The sequence below is a fragment of the Rhinolophus sinicus genome, chromosome X (assembly GCF_036562045.2).
Source record: "Rhinolophus sinicus isolate RSC01 chromosome X, ASM3656204v1, whole genome shotgun sequence".
Taxonomy (NCBI): Eukaryota; Metazoa; Chordata; class Mammalia; order Chiroptera; family Rhinolophidae; genus Rhinolophus; species Rhinolophus sinicus.
Genome location: NC_133768.1, coordinates 27774310 through 27793332, shown reverse-complemented (window position 1 = coordinate 27793332; position 19023 = coordinate 27774310). Strand labels below are relative to the sequence as shown.

At 35.8% G+C, this 19023-nt stretch overlaps 1 protein-coding gene across 1 annotated transcript in view; it reads right to left on the bottom strand.

The window, feature by feature from the left end:
- Positions 1 to 1874: 1874 nt before the first annotated feature.
- Positions 1875 to 19023, bottom strand: part of LOC109451730 (E3 ubiquitin-protein ligase RLIM) — a 40099-nt gene continuing 22950 nt past the window's right edge. Inside the window, 5 exon segments of the mRNA XM_074323292.1 lie at positions 1875 to 2230; positions 2233 to 2381; positions 2383 to 2399; positions 2401 to 2515; positions 2517 to 2577. Of these exon segments, the coding sequence (XP_074179393.1) occupies positions 1875 to 2230; positions 2233 to 2381; positions 2383 to 2399; positions 2401 to 2515; positions 2517 to 2577 (698 nt within the window).

Here is a 19023-nt window from a genome sequence, read left to right as displayed (position 1 = left end):
TCAACCCACTTGCAGAATTTATGAACTACTCTTGGTATTTTTTTGCAAAGAGGAAGACTTTGGGGAAAATCCTTGTGCTTGAGTTCTTTTCTTTCTTTCTTTCTTTCTTTCTTTCTTTCTTTCTTTCTTTCTTTCTTTCTTTCTTTCTTTCTTTCTTTTTCTCATCAAGCAAATTGTCTGTGACAGAGGAGTCTTCTTGGGAGGGTCCAGGTAGACTTTGGTAGGACGTCTTTCACAGAGTTTTGCGGGGGACTTCCTTCTTTTTCTGGTGCCCTGACAATAGGCCCATGTGTCCTCCAGCTTCCTGTGAGGATCAAGCACTTTCAGCACTTTTAATAGGAGGTCGGCAGGCAGAACGTCCTCCAGATTCGGGTAGTGAGCCAAGGGATGCTTGGTCAGGCTGGCTTTGATGTCCTCTACAAATGCCTTCCGTGCTTGCTGGGCTGGTGAGAGTGTGGAAAACAGGTCTGCCTTGTTGGGCAGCTTTACCTGACTCTTTTTGGGAGCAGGTGGGGGAACTCTATGAGCAATAATGGTGAGAAAAACCTTCCATAGGGCCATGAGTGATGAGATTTTTCAAGATGGACAGCCCGTCCTGCAGTTGTCCAGCCCCTCTTGCACAAGTATCCACCATCGGCCATCCAGGGAGCAGGGGAACTTCAGAAGCCTGTTCTCGTGCTTTGCCAAACACTTGGAAGGTAACTTTTCTTTGTGCCAGGGTTTACAGTTCATGCCCGGAGGCATGGGTTCCAGTGGTTGTACTACTTAATATAGGTTTGTGAAAATATTCCAAAAAGATTTGTGCGTCACTGTTTAGGAGGGCTATCTGGTGACTGTTTTTCTTGCATGTTGTTTAACTTTGTTATTAGGGCAATGCTGGCTTCATGGAATGATTTGGGAAGCATCTCATCCTTTTTATTTTCTGGAAGCAGTGTGTGTATGATTGGTACTTTTTCTTCCTAAACTGTTTTGTGGAAATCACCAGTAAAGCTATCCAAGCCTGGAGTCTTCTTTGTGGGAAGGATTTTCTAACTACAAATTCAATTTCTTTAGTAGATACAGGTATTTCAGGTTATCTATTTATTCTTTAGTAAACTTTGTTAGTTTGTGTATGTCAAGGAATGTATCTTATTTCATCTCTGTTGTCAAAATTAAAGTTGTAAAGTATTCATACTATTCCTTGTTATCTTTTAAATATTTGTGGAATCTGTAATGATGTCACCTCTTTCATTGCTGATTTTAGCAGTCTTTGTTGTTTCTCTTTCTTTCCTGATCAGACTAGCGTGAGGTTAATACATTTTACTGGTCTTAAAGAATGAGCTTTTATTTTCATTGATTTGTCTCTATTTTTTTCTGTTTTCTTTTTGAGTTCTCCAAACTTTGTTTACCGTTGACATACATTTTGCACATATATATAAATATATATGTGTATATATATATATATATATTTCTATAATAAATTTTACACTACTTAAAAAGATTATGTTTGCTTAAATACTGCATCACAATTGACTTTAATATATAAAAACTTATATATTTACCCATATACTTACCATTTTCACTATTCTGTATTTATTTATGTAGAAAGTTATTTCTATCTGGTGTAATTTTCTTTCTGCCCAAAGAAAATTCTCGGCTTTTTTCCCCCCCTGAGGAATATCCTCTCTATTGCTACATGACAATAAAAGGTTTTATCATTAACAACATGTTGTCAAGCAGTCAGGGTGCAGGTGGCAGTTAAAAGGATTCTTAGGTTATAAAATTTCCCTAGTGCTTTTTGGGTTATGGGTGAGGGGCTGATTCTCATGTGAGAAGGGTGAGCTTTTGAGCATGCCCTAAACTTCACCTCTCCTTGGGAGGCTGTCCACTTCTATCTAGTCTTCTGCATAGTTGTCTGAGGACAGTGACTCCAGATAAATCTTCCGGTTACATGACATATTTGGCCTCTGAGGACAGCCCCCAGAGGTGTCCCTTATCAGGGGTCTTCCAAGGGCAGAACAGCTACCATGTAGACTAGAGAAGTCTGGATATTTCAACAGCACCCTTGCGTGCTGCAAAACTTTTGGAGAAGGAGCAGGAAGGGGTTGCGTGGATCTAACTCCATATATTTCCCCATATGGTTTCAGGTGTGCTCTCTTGGCCTGCTCCGTGATGTCCAGGAAGTCTTTGTAGCAGGTTCTGGCCATGACAGTGTACCATGTGGCATAGCCTCATTCAGTGACCTTGGCTCTGGCAGGTAACCTGCCCAGCCAGGGATCGGGGTCTCCTGGAGGGGTTTCTTTATGTATTTGCATTCCAGACTCGAGGGGTGGTACTGCGGGTAGCACTGCTACAGTGTCTACAGGACCCTCTCCTCGGAGCAGACGGACTTGTCTCTGGGCAGTGGCCATCGAGCAGCAAAATTTCTTCCACCTCGTCTTTATATCGCAGTGTGTTCTCCTGGAAGGTTTTCAGACAGTGGGACATGTCCTGGCTGGAGGTTTCCTGGCAGCTGAGGTATGGAATGAAGCCACTGTGTGATTGGTAGCTGTCTTGGGAAGGTCTTGGAAGATTCCTGATTTTGTTCTCTGGGCCAGCCTGGATCGCAGCTCAGCTAGGCCTTTTGCCCGTGCTCGGCCTCAGCCCGGCATCTGGGCCTCCCTTTTGTCTGCTCAACCTACCCAGGAGTCACCTATTTTTTCCCTTTTTTTTTTTTTTCCGGTAGTTTGTTTCTGCTGGTGATGAATTTACTTATCTTTCATATGACTGAAAAAGTCCTTATTTTGCCTGTTTTAAAGAGATGTTTTTGCTGTGTATGGAATTCTAGTTTGACCAGTTTTCTTCCTATACTTTAAGGAGACTGCTCAACTCTTTTCTCAATTGCATTACTGAGATTAGAAGTCTGATTTTACACTGATTTGTGTTTCTTTGTGTGTAATATGTCTCTTTTTTTCTGGCTCCTTTTTAAGATTTACTGTTTATCACTGTTTTTGAGCAATTTGAATATGATGTTACTTGTCATTTTAAAAAAATGTTTCTTGTGCTTGGAGTTTGTTGAAGTCCTTGCATTTGTGGATTTATGGTTTCCATCAAATTTGGGAAAAAGTTGTCATTATGTCTTCAAACATGTTTTCTGTCTTCTCTTCTTTCAAGACTTCAGTTACATATATATTAGGTTGCTTGAAGTTTTCTCACAGCTCACTGATGCTCATTTTAAAAAATTTTCTTTTTTGTTTGCATTTTATTTTAAATAATATTTCTTGCTTATTCTTCAAGTACACTAATCTTCTGCAGTGTGTAATATGTCATGGATGCTATCCAGTGTGGTTTGTTTTTTTCCATCTTACACTTTGACATTTTCATTTCTAGAAGTTTGATTTAGGATTTTTAAAAATATCTTCTATGTCTCTACTTAACTTTTTGAACATTTTGAGTATAGTTATAAGAATTGTTTTTATGTTTGTTTCTTCTAATTCTAACATCTGTGTAGCTTATGAGCTGACTTTGGTTGCTTCACTTAGTCATTACTAGGATGATTCGTGATAAATTATTTTTGGATGCCAGGCATTGTAAGTTCTACCTATTTGGTGTTGGATAATTTTCCATTTTTTGCAAATATGTTTTTACCTTTTTTTTTGGGGGGGGGCGGGGGACACTGTTAAGTTGTTTGGAAATGATTTGATCCTTTTGGGTCCTTTTTAAGATTTGATAGAAAGAAATAATGTAGTCCGCTCTTATATGGTAAAAATGTTGTTATATTGTTATGTTATATGGTTAAATATTCCCCACTACTAAGGCAAGACCCTTCCATGTAAATTGCCCAATGCCCTGTGAATCTTGAGGCTTTACAGTCTGGCTGACAATAAAAGTTACTATTTTATGCCCCCTGTGAGTATCAGGCACTGTTATCTATAATCCATTTAAGTGGTTTCATTCCGGGCCTCTAATAAAGCACTCACATACATAAGCTGATCGGTAATCAGCTGAACAATTATTGTGGGCTACAAGGTTCTAGAATTTCCTCTTTTTACATCATTCTCCTCTCTGGTATTCTGTCTTGAGAATTCTACCCATTTTGTTCTTTGGAGTGTCTAAGCTTAATCTCTATTTAGTGAGACCACTGCTCTCTGCTTGGGTTCCCACTCTCTGAACTGTGGCCTGGAAACTCAAGCAATGTGAAGCAATTGTAAGGCTCACCTACTTCCTATCTCTTAGGGATCAATCTCTGTTGCATGATATCTAGTGTCTTTCAAACTATTGTCTTATTTCCTTCAATTTTTCAGGTGTTCCAGAGGGTAAATCAAATCCTTGTTATACTATCTTGGCTAGAACAGAAAATCTAACTTACTTATTCCTGTTTTGTCTCCCCCAATTTGTGAGTCTGTCTTCTCAGAGGTCACTAAACACTTCTAAACCATCAAATACCTTATAACATTCTTACTGATCTCCATCATTAGAAATTGTAGATCATACTCACATTATTGAAACAAAATTCTCTCTTAAAATCCATACCATTCTATTTTTGTTTTTTCCCCTAATACTCATGATATTCATCTACTTTAAAAATCCATGAATACCAAACTTAGCATGCAACATTAGGTGTTTTACAGTTTTGATGCAGCATAACTTTTTTTTTTTTGGTTGCCATAGCTAATAATACTCTAATACACAAATTATAGATTAGATGTAATTTTTCAACCATGATTACAACTTGTATATTTTCTTAAAATCCTTTTTTTCCCCATTTATTCAGTTATTCACATATTTGTTAAGTTCCCATTTTGTGTGAGGCAGTCAACTAGATCTTCAAACTATTGCAATTAAAGATACAAACACTACATTTTCCCTATAATAAAATTCCCATCAGTTCTTTGCCAGACAAAATAAGGTTTTTTATATGAATTATTTTAAAGATTTTGTTCAGACTTCATCCTTGAAGTCCATCATTCCGAATAAGTGTCATCCTTTCCGAATAAGTGTTGAGTGAGGCAGGTTAAGATTACAAATCAATGAAATATAATGAAGTGTATCAATACAACAAGGGTGACTTAAGATTGACGTCAGAAGTTAAAGTATGAAGCAAAGGAATAAAAATTCAGTGACCATCATTCAATGGGAACTTGGTCTAGTCTAGCAATGATTGCTTGTAACTGTCTTATTATTATTTCCTGAAGTGTGAAGCACAGGAAGAACATCTCTTTAAGGTCAAGGACAAAGTGACATTTTCATATAAAAAAGAAGACGATTGGCAAATTGCCTAAAGTTAATGATCAGTGTAGAAAAACACCTAATATTCAAACACCTTTGGAAGTTCCCTATAGTCCCACTTTGTCATATAGCATATACTTTTTCTGTATGAGGAGAGACAGATTTACAACGGAAATTACATAATCCATTATTACAGTTTTCAAGTGAAATGTAATGAATGAACGTCATGTGTTCCAAGTAATGCTTCCAGAGCTCACTTTACTCTTAGATAAAAGAGATTACATTACTGTATGAAAATCAGCATCTTCCAATTATCCATTCTACTCTGGCTATGGAAATCAACATTAGGTGATGTGGCTATGAAAAAGAGCCTGCTGTGGTTGTTTAATGTCTCCCAAACCACATGTAGAATGCCCATCTCTTTGCTCAACTGCCTCCTTTTTTGCTTCTTAAAGTAACAGGGAATATGTTTCTATTGTGTGTCTTAAAGGTAATTACCATCACTTTGACTCTTCATACCAGCACCCAATAAAAACATTTCTGGTACTTTGTAATCTAGCAAAAATTTTCAGTGTAAGATTATTCCACTAGCTTCCCCTTTTAGTTTTCATTTTGATTTTCCTTTTTTTAACAAAATGACATTGGTAATTATTTCTCTGTATTCTTGCCTTCAATGTGTCACTTCTCTCTCCTTTGACATCTATCAAATATTTGTATATAATTATGCTTCCACTTAGTCATCTGCTATTCCCAGCTTTCCAAATTTAGCCTCCCTTGTTTAATATTTCTTCATAAGTTATTCCAGGCCTGCATCCTTTTGTTCATCTTCTCTGAACTTCAATTACATCTAATTTTGACCTTAATTTTCACTATGGAAACATGCAAACTTTGTTCTTACTGAAATATCAAGGAAGTTTATGTTTTAGTACTTGAGTAATCAAGTGAAAAGAACATGACTGTGAAATTTTAGATTTATTTCTGGATTGCGAAAGGAAACATAACCAAAATACTGTGTTGTTTAAAGTGCAACAATATAGGATAAAAGAATCAGCCACTGTAACATTGCAAGCATAATGCGATAATCACAGACCAAAACTTTGTGAATTTTAAAAATTAAAGAGGGGGGCGGCCGGATAGCTCAGTTGGTTAGAGCACAGTGCCGGTAACAGCAAGGTTGCCGGTTCAATCCCCAAATGGGCCACTGTGAGCTGCGCCCTCCACAACTAGATTGAAACAACTACTTGACTTGGAGCTGATGGGCCTGGAGAAACACACTTCAATAAATAAAAGTAAAACAAAACAAAAAAGACCCAACTATCATGAGAGGCACAGATTCTTTCCTATAATAATGCGATATTTTGTATAGGGAAAATTAGTGGAGTACACAACCATTTCTGAATTCTCAAAGGAGAAACATCTTTTATCTCTTAAAAAACAGATGAGTCTGATTCATGTTACTTTGCTTACATTTGCCTAGATCAGATTTTCAATGTATCTTATCAGAAAAGGCATACTGTTCTCATGGCATCTGTTCCTACTAGCTTACCCCCTCACGCTCTACATTGATGTAGAATATACTCTTCTTTTTTAAGAAAATAGCTTTATTTTGATATAATTTATATCTCATACAATTAGCCCATTTACAGTGAATAATTCAATCCTTTTTAATATATTCACACAGTTGTGCAACCATCACCACAATCAATTTTAGAACATTGTCATCATCCCCAAAAGAAACTCTGTGTCTATTAGTAGGTACTCCCTATTTTCCCCAGCTCCCTCAGCCCTTGACAACCACAAATCTACTTTTTGTCTACAGATTTGCCTATTCTGGGCATTTCATATAAATGTAAGAATAATGTGGTCCTTTGTGACTAGTTTATTTTATTTACCATAATGTTTTCAAGGCTTGGCCATGTTGTATCATGTATCAATACTTCATATGTTTTTATTGTCAAGTGGTAATCCATTGCATCGAAACACAATATTTTATTTTTTCTACTATGAGTAATACCACTATAAACATTTACGTATCATTTTTTGTGTGGTATATGTTTTCATTTCTTTTTGGTATATACCTAGGAATGGGATTTCTGGGTAATAAGGTAACTATCTATCTAACATTTAGAGGAACTGTGAGACTGTCTCAAAGTATCTGTACAATTTTATATTACCAACAGCAGAGTATGAAGGTTCTAATTTCTCCACATCCTCACTAAAACTTGTTATTATCTGTCTTTTGGTGATAGCTATGACAGTGTGTGTGGAGTGATATATCATTGTGGTTTCAACTTGCATTTCCCTGATAGTTAATGATATTAAACATTTTTCATGTGCTTATAGGCAGGCCCTTTGTATATATTCTTTAAAGAAGTGCTTATTCAGATATTTTCCCCCTTTTTAATTGGGTTATTTGTCTAGTATTGATCTGCGAGTGTTCTTTATATATTCTAGATACAAGCCCCTTATCATATATATGACTTGCAAATATTTTCTCCTATTCTGTGAGTTGTCTTTTCATTTTCTTTTTTTTTTCAAGATTTTATTGTGGAATCAGAACAGGACTTTATTGGGGAACAGTGTGTACTTCCAGGACTTTTTCCAAGTCAAGTTGTTGTCCTTTCAGTCTTAGTTGTGGAGGGCGCAGCTCAGCTCCAGGTCCAGTTGCCGTTTTCTAGTTGCAGGGGGTGCAGCCCACCATCCCTTGCGGGACTTGAGGAGCTGAACCGGCAACCTTGTGGTTGAGAGGATGCACTCCAACCCACTGAGCCATCCGGGAGCTCAGTGGCAGCTCAGTGGCAGCTCAGCTCAAGGTGCCATGTTCAATCTTAGTTGCAGGGGGCGGAGCCGCTCCACCATCCCTTGGGGGACTCCAGGAGTTGAACCGGCAACCTTGTGGTTGAGAGCCCACTGGCCCATGTGGGAATCGAACCAGCAGCCTTCGGAGTCAGGAGCATGGAGCTCTAACCGCCTGAGCCACCAGGCCAGCCCCCTCTTTTCATTTTCTTGACGGTGCCCTTTGAAGCACAAGTCTTTTATTTTGAAGAAGTCTAATTTATTTATTTATTTTTCTTTTGCTGCTTGTGCCTTCATTTTGGTGTGATATTTAAGAAACCATCACCTAATCCAAAGTCACAAGAATTTACCCCATGTTTTCTAAGAGTTGAATAGCTTTAGCACTTACATTTCCATTTTGAGTTATTTTTTCGTATATGACATGAGAGATGGGTCCAACTTCATTCTTTTGAATGTGGATATTCAGTAATCTCAGCTCCATTTGTTGAAAACACTATTTTTCCCCCATTGAATTGTCTTGGCAGCCCTTTTGAAAATAAATTAACTGTAAATGTGAAGATTTATTTCTGGACTCTATTTTATTCCATCGATCTATATGTCTAGCCTGATGGCAATACCAAACTATCTTGATTATTGCAACTTTAAGTTTTGAAGTAGGAACTGTGATTTTTTTCAAAATTGTTTTGGCTATTCTGGATCCCTTGAATGTCCATGTGAATTTTAGGGTCAATTTTTCAATTTCTACAAAGGAGCTAGCTAGGATTTTGATACTGTGTTTCCTCCAAAATAAGACCTAGCTGGACCATCAGCTATACTGCATTTTTTTTTGCTCCAAAAGGCGCATTAGAGCTGATGGTCCAGCTAGGTCTTGCTTTCGGGGAAACATGGTAGTAACTGTGTTTAGGGTATAGATAAATTTGGGGAAGTATGCCTAGGTTTACACTATGAAGTCTTCTGCTCCATGATGTCTTTCCATTTATTTACTTCTTTAATTTCTTTCAGAGTACTGGTTTCCCCTGCTATCAGAAAGTAGAACATTATGAAATCTTTCATAAACCAAAATAGCATAAAGCGAAGATGCAATTATTGTTAATTTATATGTTTTTTATTTTATTGCACATGATTGAAATGCTTAATTACGTCCAGTGTTATGCTAAGCGTAACACCCTCGTGTGCTCTCTCAGGCTTTTCTGATACCTTAGGAGACATCTTGCTAATGGATACACAAAAGAAATTGAGATGAAGCGCAGATGCTCACGATACAATTCAAAGCTTATGGTAGCTTGATGCTGAGATGCTGAGTGTAGTTCCCAGGAAGAAACTTGGCAGTGACAGTCTTGTGTCTCAGGGTGTGTGCTGCCTCTAGAATGACTTGCTTCAAAGCAAACACTGAATGCTATTGTCGTGTTTTGCCTGTTTTCGTAAATCCTCTCCAGATTTCTTTTGGTTAGCCAAAAAAGGTACTAATGAGGTCTTTTGTAAAAGTGAAGTGTCATAATGCAAACTTTCAAAAAGTGAGAGATATCTTCGTAAGTTTTATACTTCTTTTTTTCTTTTCGGTGTTTCTTTCATTTTGTTTTTTTTAAATGAATTTATTGAGGTGACATTGGTTAATAAAATTATATAGGTTTCAAGTGTACAATTATGACAACATGACATATCAACACTTTTGGGATGCAACCAAAGTGGTAATAAGAGGGAAGTTTGTATCATTACAGGCCTAGCTCAAGAAACAAGAAAAATCCCAAATAAACAACATAACATTACATCTTAAAGAACTATGAAAAGAAGAATAAATGAAGCCCAAAGTCAGCAGAAGGAAGGAAATAAAAATTAGAGCAGAACTAAATGAAACAGAGAACAAAAAGACAATAGAAAAAAATTAATGCAAAAAAGAACTGGTTCTTTGGAAAGATTAATACAACTGACAAACCCCTGGCTAGACTCACCAAGGAAAAAAGTGAAAAGACTCATACAAAATCAGAAATGAAAGAGGAGAAATTAGCCACTGGCATGGCTTTCACCAAAAAGACAGATAATAACAAGTTTGGGTGAGGATGTGGGAAATGAGAACCTTCATACACTGCTGTTGGGAATGTAAAATTGTACAGATACGTTGAAATAATTTCATAGTTCCTCTAAACGTTAAATATAATTACCTTATTACCCAGAAATCACATTCCTAGGACACCACAGAAATATAAAGGATCATGCAAGTTTTATAAGTCTTTCGGTAAGTTTATTCCTAAGCATTTTTTTTGATACTATTGAAAATAAAATTATTTTATAAATTTTATTTTAGAATGGTTTATTATTGCTAGTATATAAAACACACAGTTGATGTTTCTATATTGATCTTGTACCCTACAACTTTAGTGGCCTCATTTATTAGTTCTAATTATTTTTAATGGATTCCATAGGATTTTTAGTATATGAGTTTATATCTGTAGAGGTAGTTTTACTTCTTTTCCAACTTGGATGCCTTTATTTCATTTTTTTCTAAATAACCTAACTAGAACCTCTAGTACAGTGTTTAATAGAAGTGGTAAGAGTGACAGTTTTTGTCTTGTCATCTCGATCTTAGGGGCAAAACATTCAGTCTTTCACAATTAAGTATACTGTGACATTTTCATAGCTACTTTATCAGAGAAATTTCCTTCTATTTCTAGTTTTTGAATGTTTTTATCATGAAGCGGTGTCAAATACTGTCAGTGTTTTCCCTGTATTTATTGAGATGATCATGTGGTTTTTGTCTTTTGTTTTTTGCATATGTTAAAACTAACGTTGCATTCCTGAGATATATCCCACATGATCACGGTGTATGATCCTTTTTATATATTGCAGGATGTGGTTTGCTAGTATTTTGTTAAGGACATTCTAATTGACAATAGCCAGTTAAATTAAGGAGTCTTTACAGAGGTAGTTTTTGAGGTCAGAGTTTGATGTTTGTTCTGGCTCTTCTTGGATGTCTCTTTCCCTGGTTCTTCTGGTATACCAGCTGGCACGTGGTTTAGCTTGAAGCTCTCATGGAGCTACCAGCTTCTTATTTGCTTACCACCCGAATCTCCATTGTTGTTGAGAGCACCCTTAGTCTTGGACTTTCTCAATATCTGTTTCAAATAAAGTCAGTTCCTTTGGGGAGAACTTGGAATCTAATCTCTCTGTTCTTATTGATAATCTCTTCCCACTGGGTGACAGCTCTGTGCCACTGCTCTGGAGCTGGGGACTGGCATGATAGCCCTGCTTTACAAGCAGGGCACTGGGTAGGGCAATAGCCTTTGATCTTCCCATTTGTTTCTCCTGGTGTGGAATTTCCACCTAAGGAGAGAGCTGGGGCAAGCGCCCTGGGACAGGAGGATTCTTAGCCTGCTGCGCTTAGGATGGTGCCTCTGGCTGTACAAGTAGGGGTTTTAAGTGCTTTTTAAAAAACAATTTTCACCTGTTATAATTTTTTGTTGTTGGAAATAGGGCCCACTTTTCATAGTACCATCCCGTAAGTGCCAGTGTGAGAATAATCTTGAGGTTGATTCTGACCATATCACTTTCTTCCTTGAATAATATTGCTTTTTTATTCCTCGATACACAGTTAATTGTCGTTTTCTAAATACAGTGATATGCAATCTGCCTTTATGCCTCGTTTTGTGTTTCCCCCCATGGTAATCTAGGCACAGAGAATGACACACTATGTCCTGAAAACACCTATATTTTTAGTATTTATGCCTTTTAAGTGGTTCTTTCTACATTGCTCTTTCCTTCACCTCTGTTAAAGAGTTGTCTGTTTGAAGGATCCCTCAAATACAACCTTCTCCTTCATGAATCCTTTTGCAATCTCAGGAGGCAAAAGAAGTATTTCCATCATCTATCTATATTAGCAATTTGAAATTCTCACATAGCCTTTATTCCATTAACCTTTGCTTTAGAGTCATTTTATGTATAGTAATATTCTATCCCGTGAGCTCTTTGTAGGCAACTCTTCTACATTTTTTTATTGGTACATTTACACAATACTTAAGCACAATTAGTTGAATTTAATAGGATCTAAAATTTTTGTTGAATTGAAGTGAATAAGTGTTCTGTCTCAACGTACTATGCAGCTTTTGTGTCCTTTAAAAAATTCTAAAACATAAAACATTCAGAAGTGATCATGAGGCAGTTAAAATTTGCTCTCCATTAATTATTTTACCATTAAAACGATATTTTGTCTTCTAATTAGGGGATCTAGCAAAATGAACAAAGCTGGCCTTTCAGTCTTCACTGTGACTGTAGTAACGCCATGGGTTACAGTGTAAATTACATTGATTTACTGATAAGTAAATGGGCATCTGTGGACTAGTCAACACTGTGTACTCTGCTCACTGGTTATATTAGGTCACAATATTGCTTCTATTTGCAATGGATTTACTAAGTTAGGGGGAAAAGAAAATCTTTTCCTCTTAGGAGCTTTAACAGATTGTATTTACTTTTATTTTGGTTAAAATTAATGCTTATAAAAAAGGAAAATTCCCAAGGAATGGGTAGCATTAGTAAGCACTGATTTGCATTGATTCAATAATTTAGGAATATGAAATGTGGTTTGAGAAATGTTATGAATGTTCATAGTCACTTAGCGATTTTTGCCAGAGCTATTTGTAAACATAAAATTAAAAACAGATGAGAGTTGGACCTGATGGTAAACAGCCCTTATATTTGCCATGAGACAACATTGGATCCATTATCTTCTTCAATACAAAAGATAATGGACAATTTGGGTATCATTTATGCACTATGTTATAGACTTGTTTTCTGATCTGTACACATTTTGTGGTAAGGCATGATTCATTTCAAATTTATGTTATACTTTGTGATGGGTTTAAAATATTTTTTTCATATGTATATTTTTTTAATCTAGTGAGATATATTGACAAAGAATTGCGACAGGGAGTATAAGTACATACACACCGAACTCAAACACACACACAGAAACAAATAAGAGAAAATAAAATAGGAAAAACCCTTAGGGTCTTTCTAATATTCTTCTAAAGTCATTTTTTCCCATTTCTGCCTAAATCTGTACTTGAACAAATTCATCAAATAAGATGGAATACTTCTTTAAGATGGGATCATGTTTTTTTCTAGTTTAATGTCTTATGACAACAATTTTGCACTTACATACCCAGGATAGCCTTTCTTCCAAAATTGATAATTCTTATTAGTGACATCTAATTGAGTTTTTAAAATGATTAAAATTCTAACTATAAATCAGGTGACACTGCTAACACATACTATGTATGTAATCCATAAATACAAGGTGACACCCTTTGTGGACTCAAGTAAAGCTCAGGTTTCAATCTGAAACACTTAATAGTTTATTTACAAGAATCTAAATATCTTTAGCATAATTGACTGTGCTAATAAGTTCTTTTGTTTATATTTGTATTTGTTTGTGTGTATGTATTATTTTTTTTTTTTACAAGAGAACTGGAAGTGATACAACATTGGTACAATTGTTCCTCTTTGAACACCTAGCATCTAATATGAGGGGAATATTGCTTGTTGCCTCTGTCACCTCCTGATTTCCTAGATGTATTTGGCCGAGCTTCCAGGCTAGAGCTGATTTTTTTTTTTTTAATTCTCTGCTTGTGTTCTTTTTGAAGCTGAGATCTTTAACAGGATAAACTTAATACTTGTTCAAATAATCATTAATTCAATTAAAATAAAATTATCATCTTAAAAGTCCTCATCACACACACACAAAATTTTTTGCAGCTATGTATGTTGACGGATGTTAGCTAGACTTATTGGGGTGATCATTTTGCAATACATACAAATATCGAATCATTATGGAGTGCACCTGCAACTAATACAATGTTATATGTCAATTATACTTCAGTAAAAAAAAAGTATTTAAAAAAAAATCCCAAAACGTGGACCTCAGCACTCTCTGTTGTCAAGTAAATTTTAGTTTTTAAATGCTTTTTTCATACTTGGAGCTGCTTTTCAAAGTGGCTGATGTCCCTCACCCTGGACAAGCTTGGGAAACTGCTGGAGACACTCTGGATGCTGGGAAAGAGAAGATGAGGAAGTCCAAAACTGGCTGGACAGTTACAGTGGACATGGAATATCCAACTACTAAAGAGGTGCTGGAAGAAAAGATTCCAAATAACCAGCACCTTTCCTTACCTTCCACAGTAAATTTACCTCCTTCCTCAGTGCTGAAAGTGGATCCAGGGCAGATTGACATACACTCAGGTGCCTGCTTATTAAGAGAAGAGGTTGAAGTACATGTTCATGAAAGAAAAGTGTCTGTTTTATTGTCTCTCTAGGCTTATTCAGAAGACCCTAAGAAGACCATGTTTTTCTCAACCCTTACTCTGTCCAAAGAACCAGACTTCAGGTTATCTGCTGAAGAGTTTAGTACTTAGTCACAAATAATCAACCAATCAATGAAACAGCGATTGAGTGCTCACTTAAATGCAAGGGCTCTCTGATACAACTTCTGGGTTGAATATTAAGTGTAAGCTTTCTTCTTCTTTTTATATCTTGCATTCATTATTCCAAATTTTATCCTCTTAGTATTGCTTACACTTTGAATTATCCCTATTGGAAATTTTCTTGACTTTTCTTTCCCACCTCTAACCTACCTGCTCTGAATTTTCTTCTTTTTCATTTTCTTTCCATAAATCCATTATGCAAAGATTTTGTCAGGAAGCAAAGTAGAATTAGGATTCCTAGAGGTCTTTTTCAAAGTTATTATTATAATTATTCTATTGCCATTTTGAGAGCTCGTGCTATGTGCCAGACACTAAAAGATGCTCTGAATATATTAGTCATATAATCTCCATAAGAAAAGAGTATCACCAAAGCAGAGTTATTGTTATTTTACCATCAGTCAGTCACATAAGTATTATTTCTCTGGATCTGTGCTTATTCATCAGTTTAGTAAACAAGTAGAATGTGTGTACATTTTGTACCATGCAGTGTATGAGTGCCTATTGTGAAACAGTGATTAGCCACGTGAGTAACTGGTAGAGATCTATCCTTGGTATCTCATAAGATAAATACAGAGATGTCAGGAGACTGTTTTGAAGAAGGTAATACACATTCCTTTTTAAAAGAGGAGTTAACCAGATAGATAAGGTTGGTGTGGACATGGCCGTAGGAAGAGTATCCCAGGTGAATGGAAACAAATATGAAAGGTCTCAAAGACATAAAACATATATTTTCATGAAATTCAAAGACTGTCAATAAAAGGACGGTCAGAAAGAGCAGAAAGAGTCAGATCTTGAGAGCTGGCTAACAGCAATTTCTTTTTCCTCCCCAGCTTCATTGAGGCATAATTGACAAAAAACATTGTGCAAATGTAAGATGCATGACATGATGATTTGATATACGTATATAGTGAAGTGATTACCACAATAAATGTAGTTAACAAGTTTCTGAAGTCCTATAGATTCAGTTCCAAAATCCAAGTTCTACCCCTTGTTGCCTGGTATTTAATCTTTTTGTGCCTCAGATTTATACCTCTGTAACTGAGATCATTATAATACTTCCATTATAAAGTTTTATTATGGATTAAATTAGTTAATAGCTTCAAATATTTTACAATAGCCTCTATCATGTACAAATGCTATGTGAGTATTGGCTGCTATTATGCTCTGCTGAAGAGACTGAAGGGACAGGGTTATATTTAGATTTTTATTTTAATAGGATCCCTGTGGAAGAAATGAGAAGAATAGAAAGTGGAATGCATAACTTCCCTCAGTGAGATCAGACCAGTATACTATGTGGCTTAGAAATGTTGCATGGACCAATTAAGATGGTAGATGTGTGTATGGGGAAGAGGGCGTGGTTGTACCGTATTTTGCTGTATATAATGCACTCCTGTGTATACTGTACACCCACATTCTTGGTCCAAACTTTCAGGGAAAAAATCCTTCATTGTAATTTTTTAATTCAAATTTTTATTTGTTTACATTTAGGGGGTACTTATTTTCTGTATTATAAAGGAATTTCAGCATTTGTTTTTTGACATATTATGGTACAAGAAATTTTATGTAACAAATCATTGCAAAACACAGGAACAGATACAAGGTACAAGAAATTTTATGTACCGGTAACAAATTTATGATATTTACACATCATAGAAGGCCAAGAACTTTTCGTCATTCCAAGTTCCTCGTAAGTTCAACAAAACTGGTTATCATATTCCAGGGTACTATTTTGCACACAGATATCGTTATTGATTCCTAGAGTTACACTTTTAACTCATAAGCATAAATAAAAGAATTAAAAACACACATGGCAAAATATGGTAGTTTGTGCCTGACTCAGGAACTTTATCATATGGAAAAGGAAAATCTGTTCTGAAAGGGTGGCTGTATGGTGGTTCTGCTTACAGAAATAGGAAAAAGAGCAGGTTTTTCATTTGAACACCTTGATTTTAGTTGCCTATGGTACATAATGATAGATAGCTGGTAAGTAGTTGAAAATGTATGTCTGGAGCTCAAGAGTTAAATCTGATTAGGACATTTAGATTTGGAAGAGAGTCATCATGAGAAAAAAATTTTTGAAGTATAGTTTACAGAAAAATGTAGGAATCATAAGTGCACAGCTCAATGAATTTTTACAAAATGAAACACCCATCTCATCACTATATTTTAATATGCAGATAACTCAATTGAATATAGAAACTTATATTCTAGTCTGACCATGGTGTTTTAGTATAAGAAACACAGACTATAAATGAAATGAACTTCAAAATAGAGTTCTTGTGCTTATAAAACATTGGCAAAGATATATGGAGTTTAGAGAAACCCTTATTAAAATGCCATTTTATTTCCCTAACACTTTCTTTTACCCATAAAATCTCAATTTATCTCCTCCAAACTCTTCATTAGAACCCCAACCGTCTCTATAATCCTCTTTAAAAACTCTGTGAAAATACACATATCTATTCCTTAAGCAGTAATATGTTTCTCTTAATTGTTTATTTCTTCCTCTTTCTAATTTAATGTTTCACAAAAGTCAAACAATTAGGCTGTCCAAATCCTTTGAGAGAATGGATAAAGAAGTCAGAAGAGTCTTTTATAGGAAGAGAGAAAAGATTGGGAGCATTCATAGGAACAACATTTCATTTCCAAATATACATACATTTGTAAAGCTTTGAGAAGGAAGCTCTGGAAAACATCAAAAGAAGACATTGTAGCAGGACAAAGATAAACAAGGGACATCTGGAAAGGAGTTATAGAAATCAAGAGAGAAAGAAATTTCAGAGTAATGGAGGTGGACATCATTGTAGAAGGTTTCAGAGGTAATGTAAAATGATCTCCAAAATCTTTGAATTGGATTTCACAAAGTGGAAGTGTTTGGTGGTTTTAGTGGTTGCTTCCAATGGAATGACTAGAGAAGAAGCTAAATTCCAGTGAGTTGGGAAATGCATAAGAATCAAGAAGTAGAGGTAGAGAATTTAGATAACTTTTCAAAAGAAACTTTGTTATGAGGGTTATGAAATGAATAGTGAGATTTCTGGTGATAATGATGGTGGGGTTAGGGAGATGCAGATTAGATGGAGAGTTGCTCCTAAAGATCTGAGTGGCTTAAGTCAATATTTTCTTAAATGCTGAGGATAAAAGAGCCAACAGAGGGGGAGAAGGTAAAGATATATGAATCAGATAAAACAAGGTGCTTGAAGAAATGAAAATGTATGGAATCCAAAACAGATAGAAGGATTGTTATAGTCATGAGGAAGACTACTTCCTTCAGTGGGACAGGAAGGAGAAGTGGGTGTGACTGCAGACATATTAGGGGAGGGATCAGGGAGGTGAGCAATGCTTCCGTATGTTCCTTGCTGAAAAACCATTTGCTTGAAATCAGGTAGGTTGCTTACATGGGAAGTAATTCAAGGCCACTATCTGACCCTTTCCTAACCCCTCATACAACACCTCCAAAGGGAGGATAGTTTATGAATTGGTTAGAATGAATAAGCCTTGCTTACTTTTAGAAGTGGATGATGTGTTAAAATTTTAGTTTATCAGACTGGTTCTTTGTTTTTTACCCAAAGGGCTAGAACATTAAACAAACCAATGACCTACTCTGGTAGATAGACCTATTTTCTTTTTGTTTTTCTTCTGTTTCTTCTTGCCAATCAGCTAGAATGTAGAGAGTAGGGATGCTTGAGTTTGGACACGTGCCATATCACCTATCTTCCTGCATAACTGTTCTCTCCTGGTAGCTTCCTCTGGCTAACCCATCTTGTCAGGACCTGGTGAAATGGTCCCTTCATGAAAGAGATCTTCTCCAACCTTATATCTGAATCGTGACCAGTATTATATTTATGTGTCTCAACATAGCTCTTTTTTTTTTTAATGTGAAACAATTGTCAATATATATAATTGCATGTATTAGTATCGTTATTGTTTCAATGTTGCTTTTCCACCAGACTGTAAGCTTTGGAAAGGTAGGTACAGAATATATGTTACTTAAGAATGTATATTTAGCTTATAGCATATAACCATTCACATTTTAAACTTTCAGTACAAATTGTGTTGAATAAATTAGAGAATGATTAAAACAGAGTATGGTCTGCTTTAACATGAAGATATTTAAGCCTAACTACTTTGGGAAAAAATGAAGCATTTTTTACATGTTCCATTTTAAGGTTGCCAGAGCATTCCGAAATGTGGACAGAGATTCAAGTTGATAAAAAGTTTTATTGTAACTTTAAGTTCCCATTGTTCCCTTTATATTTAAAGCACATGTACACAGAAAGATATAGCAGTGGTCTACAGCAGGATTAATATAATCTTGATTCTTCTTTTTGTAATTCTACCAACAAGCACTATAATAAGAGTGTAGATTGAAAAACCAGTTGGGGAAAGGGGGCAATTGATCATTAATGATCTGGCTGACATAATGGAAAACATACTCATTAAACTTTAAGTGTTCACTGGCAATTTTTGATTGGAAATTTTAAATGACTTTCATAAACTACTAGGTTTTTTCCTCTTCTGTTTAATTGGATAATCTCATCATTACCCAATGCCATTTGTTTCCTTTTTGTAC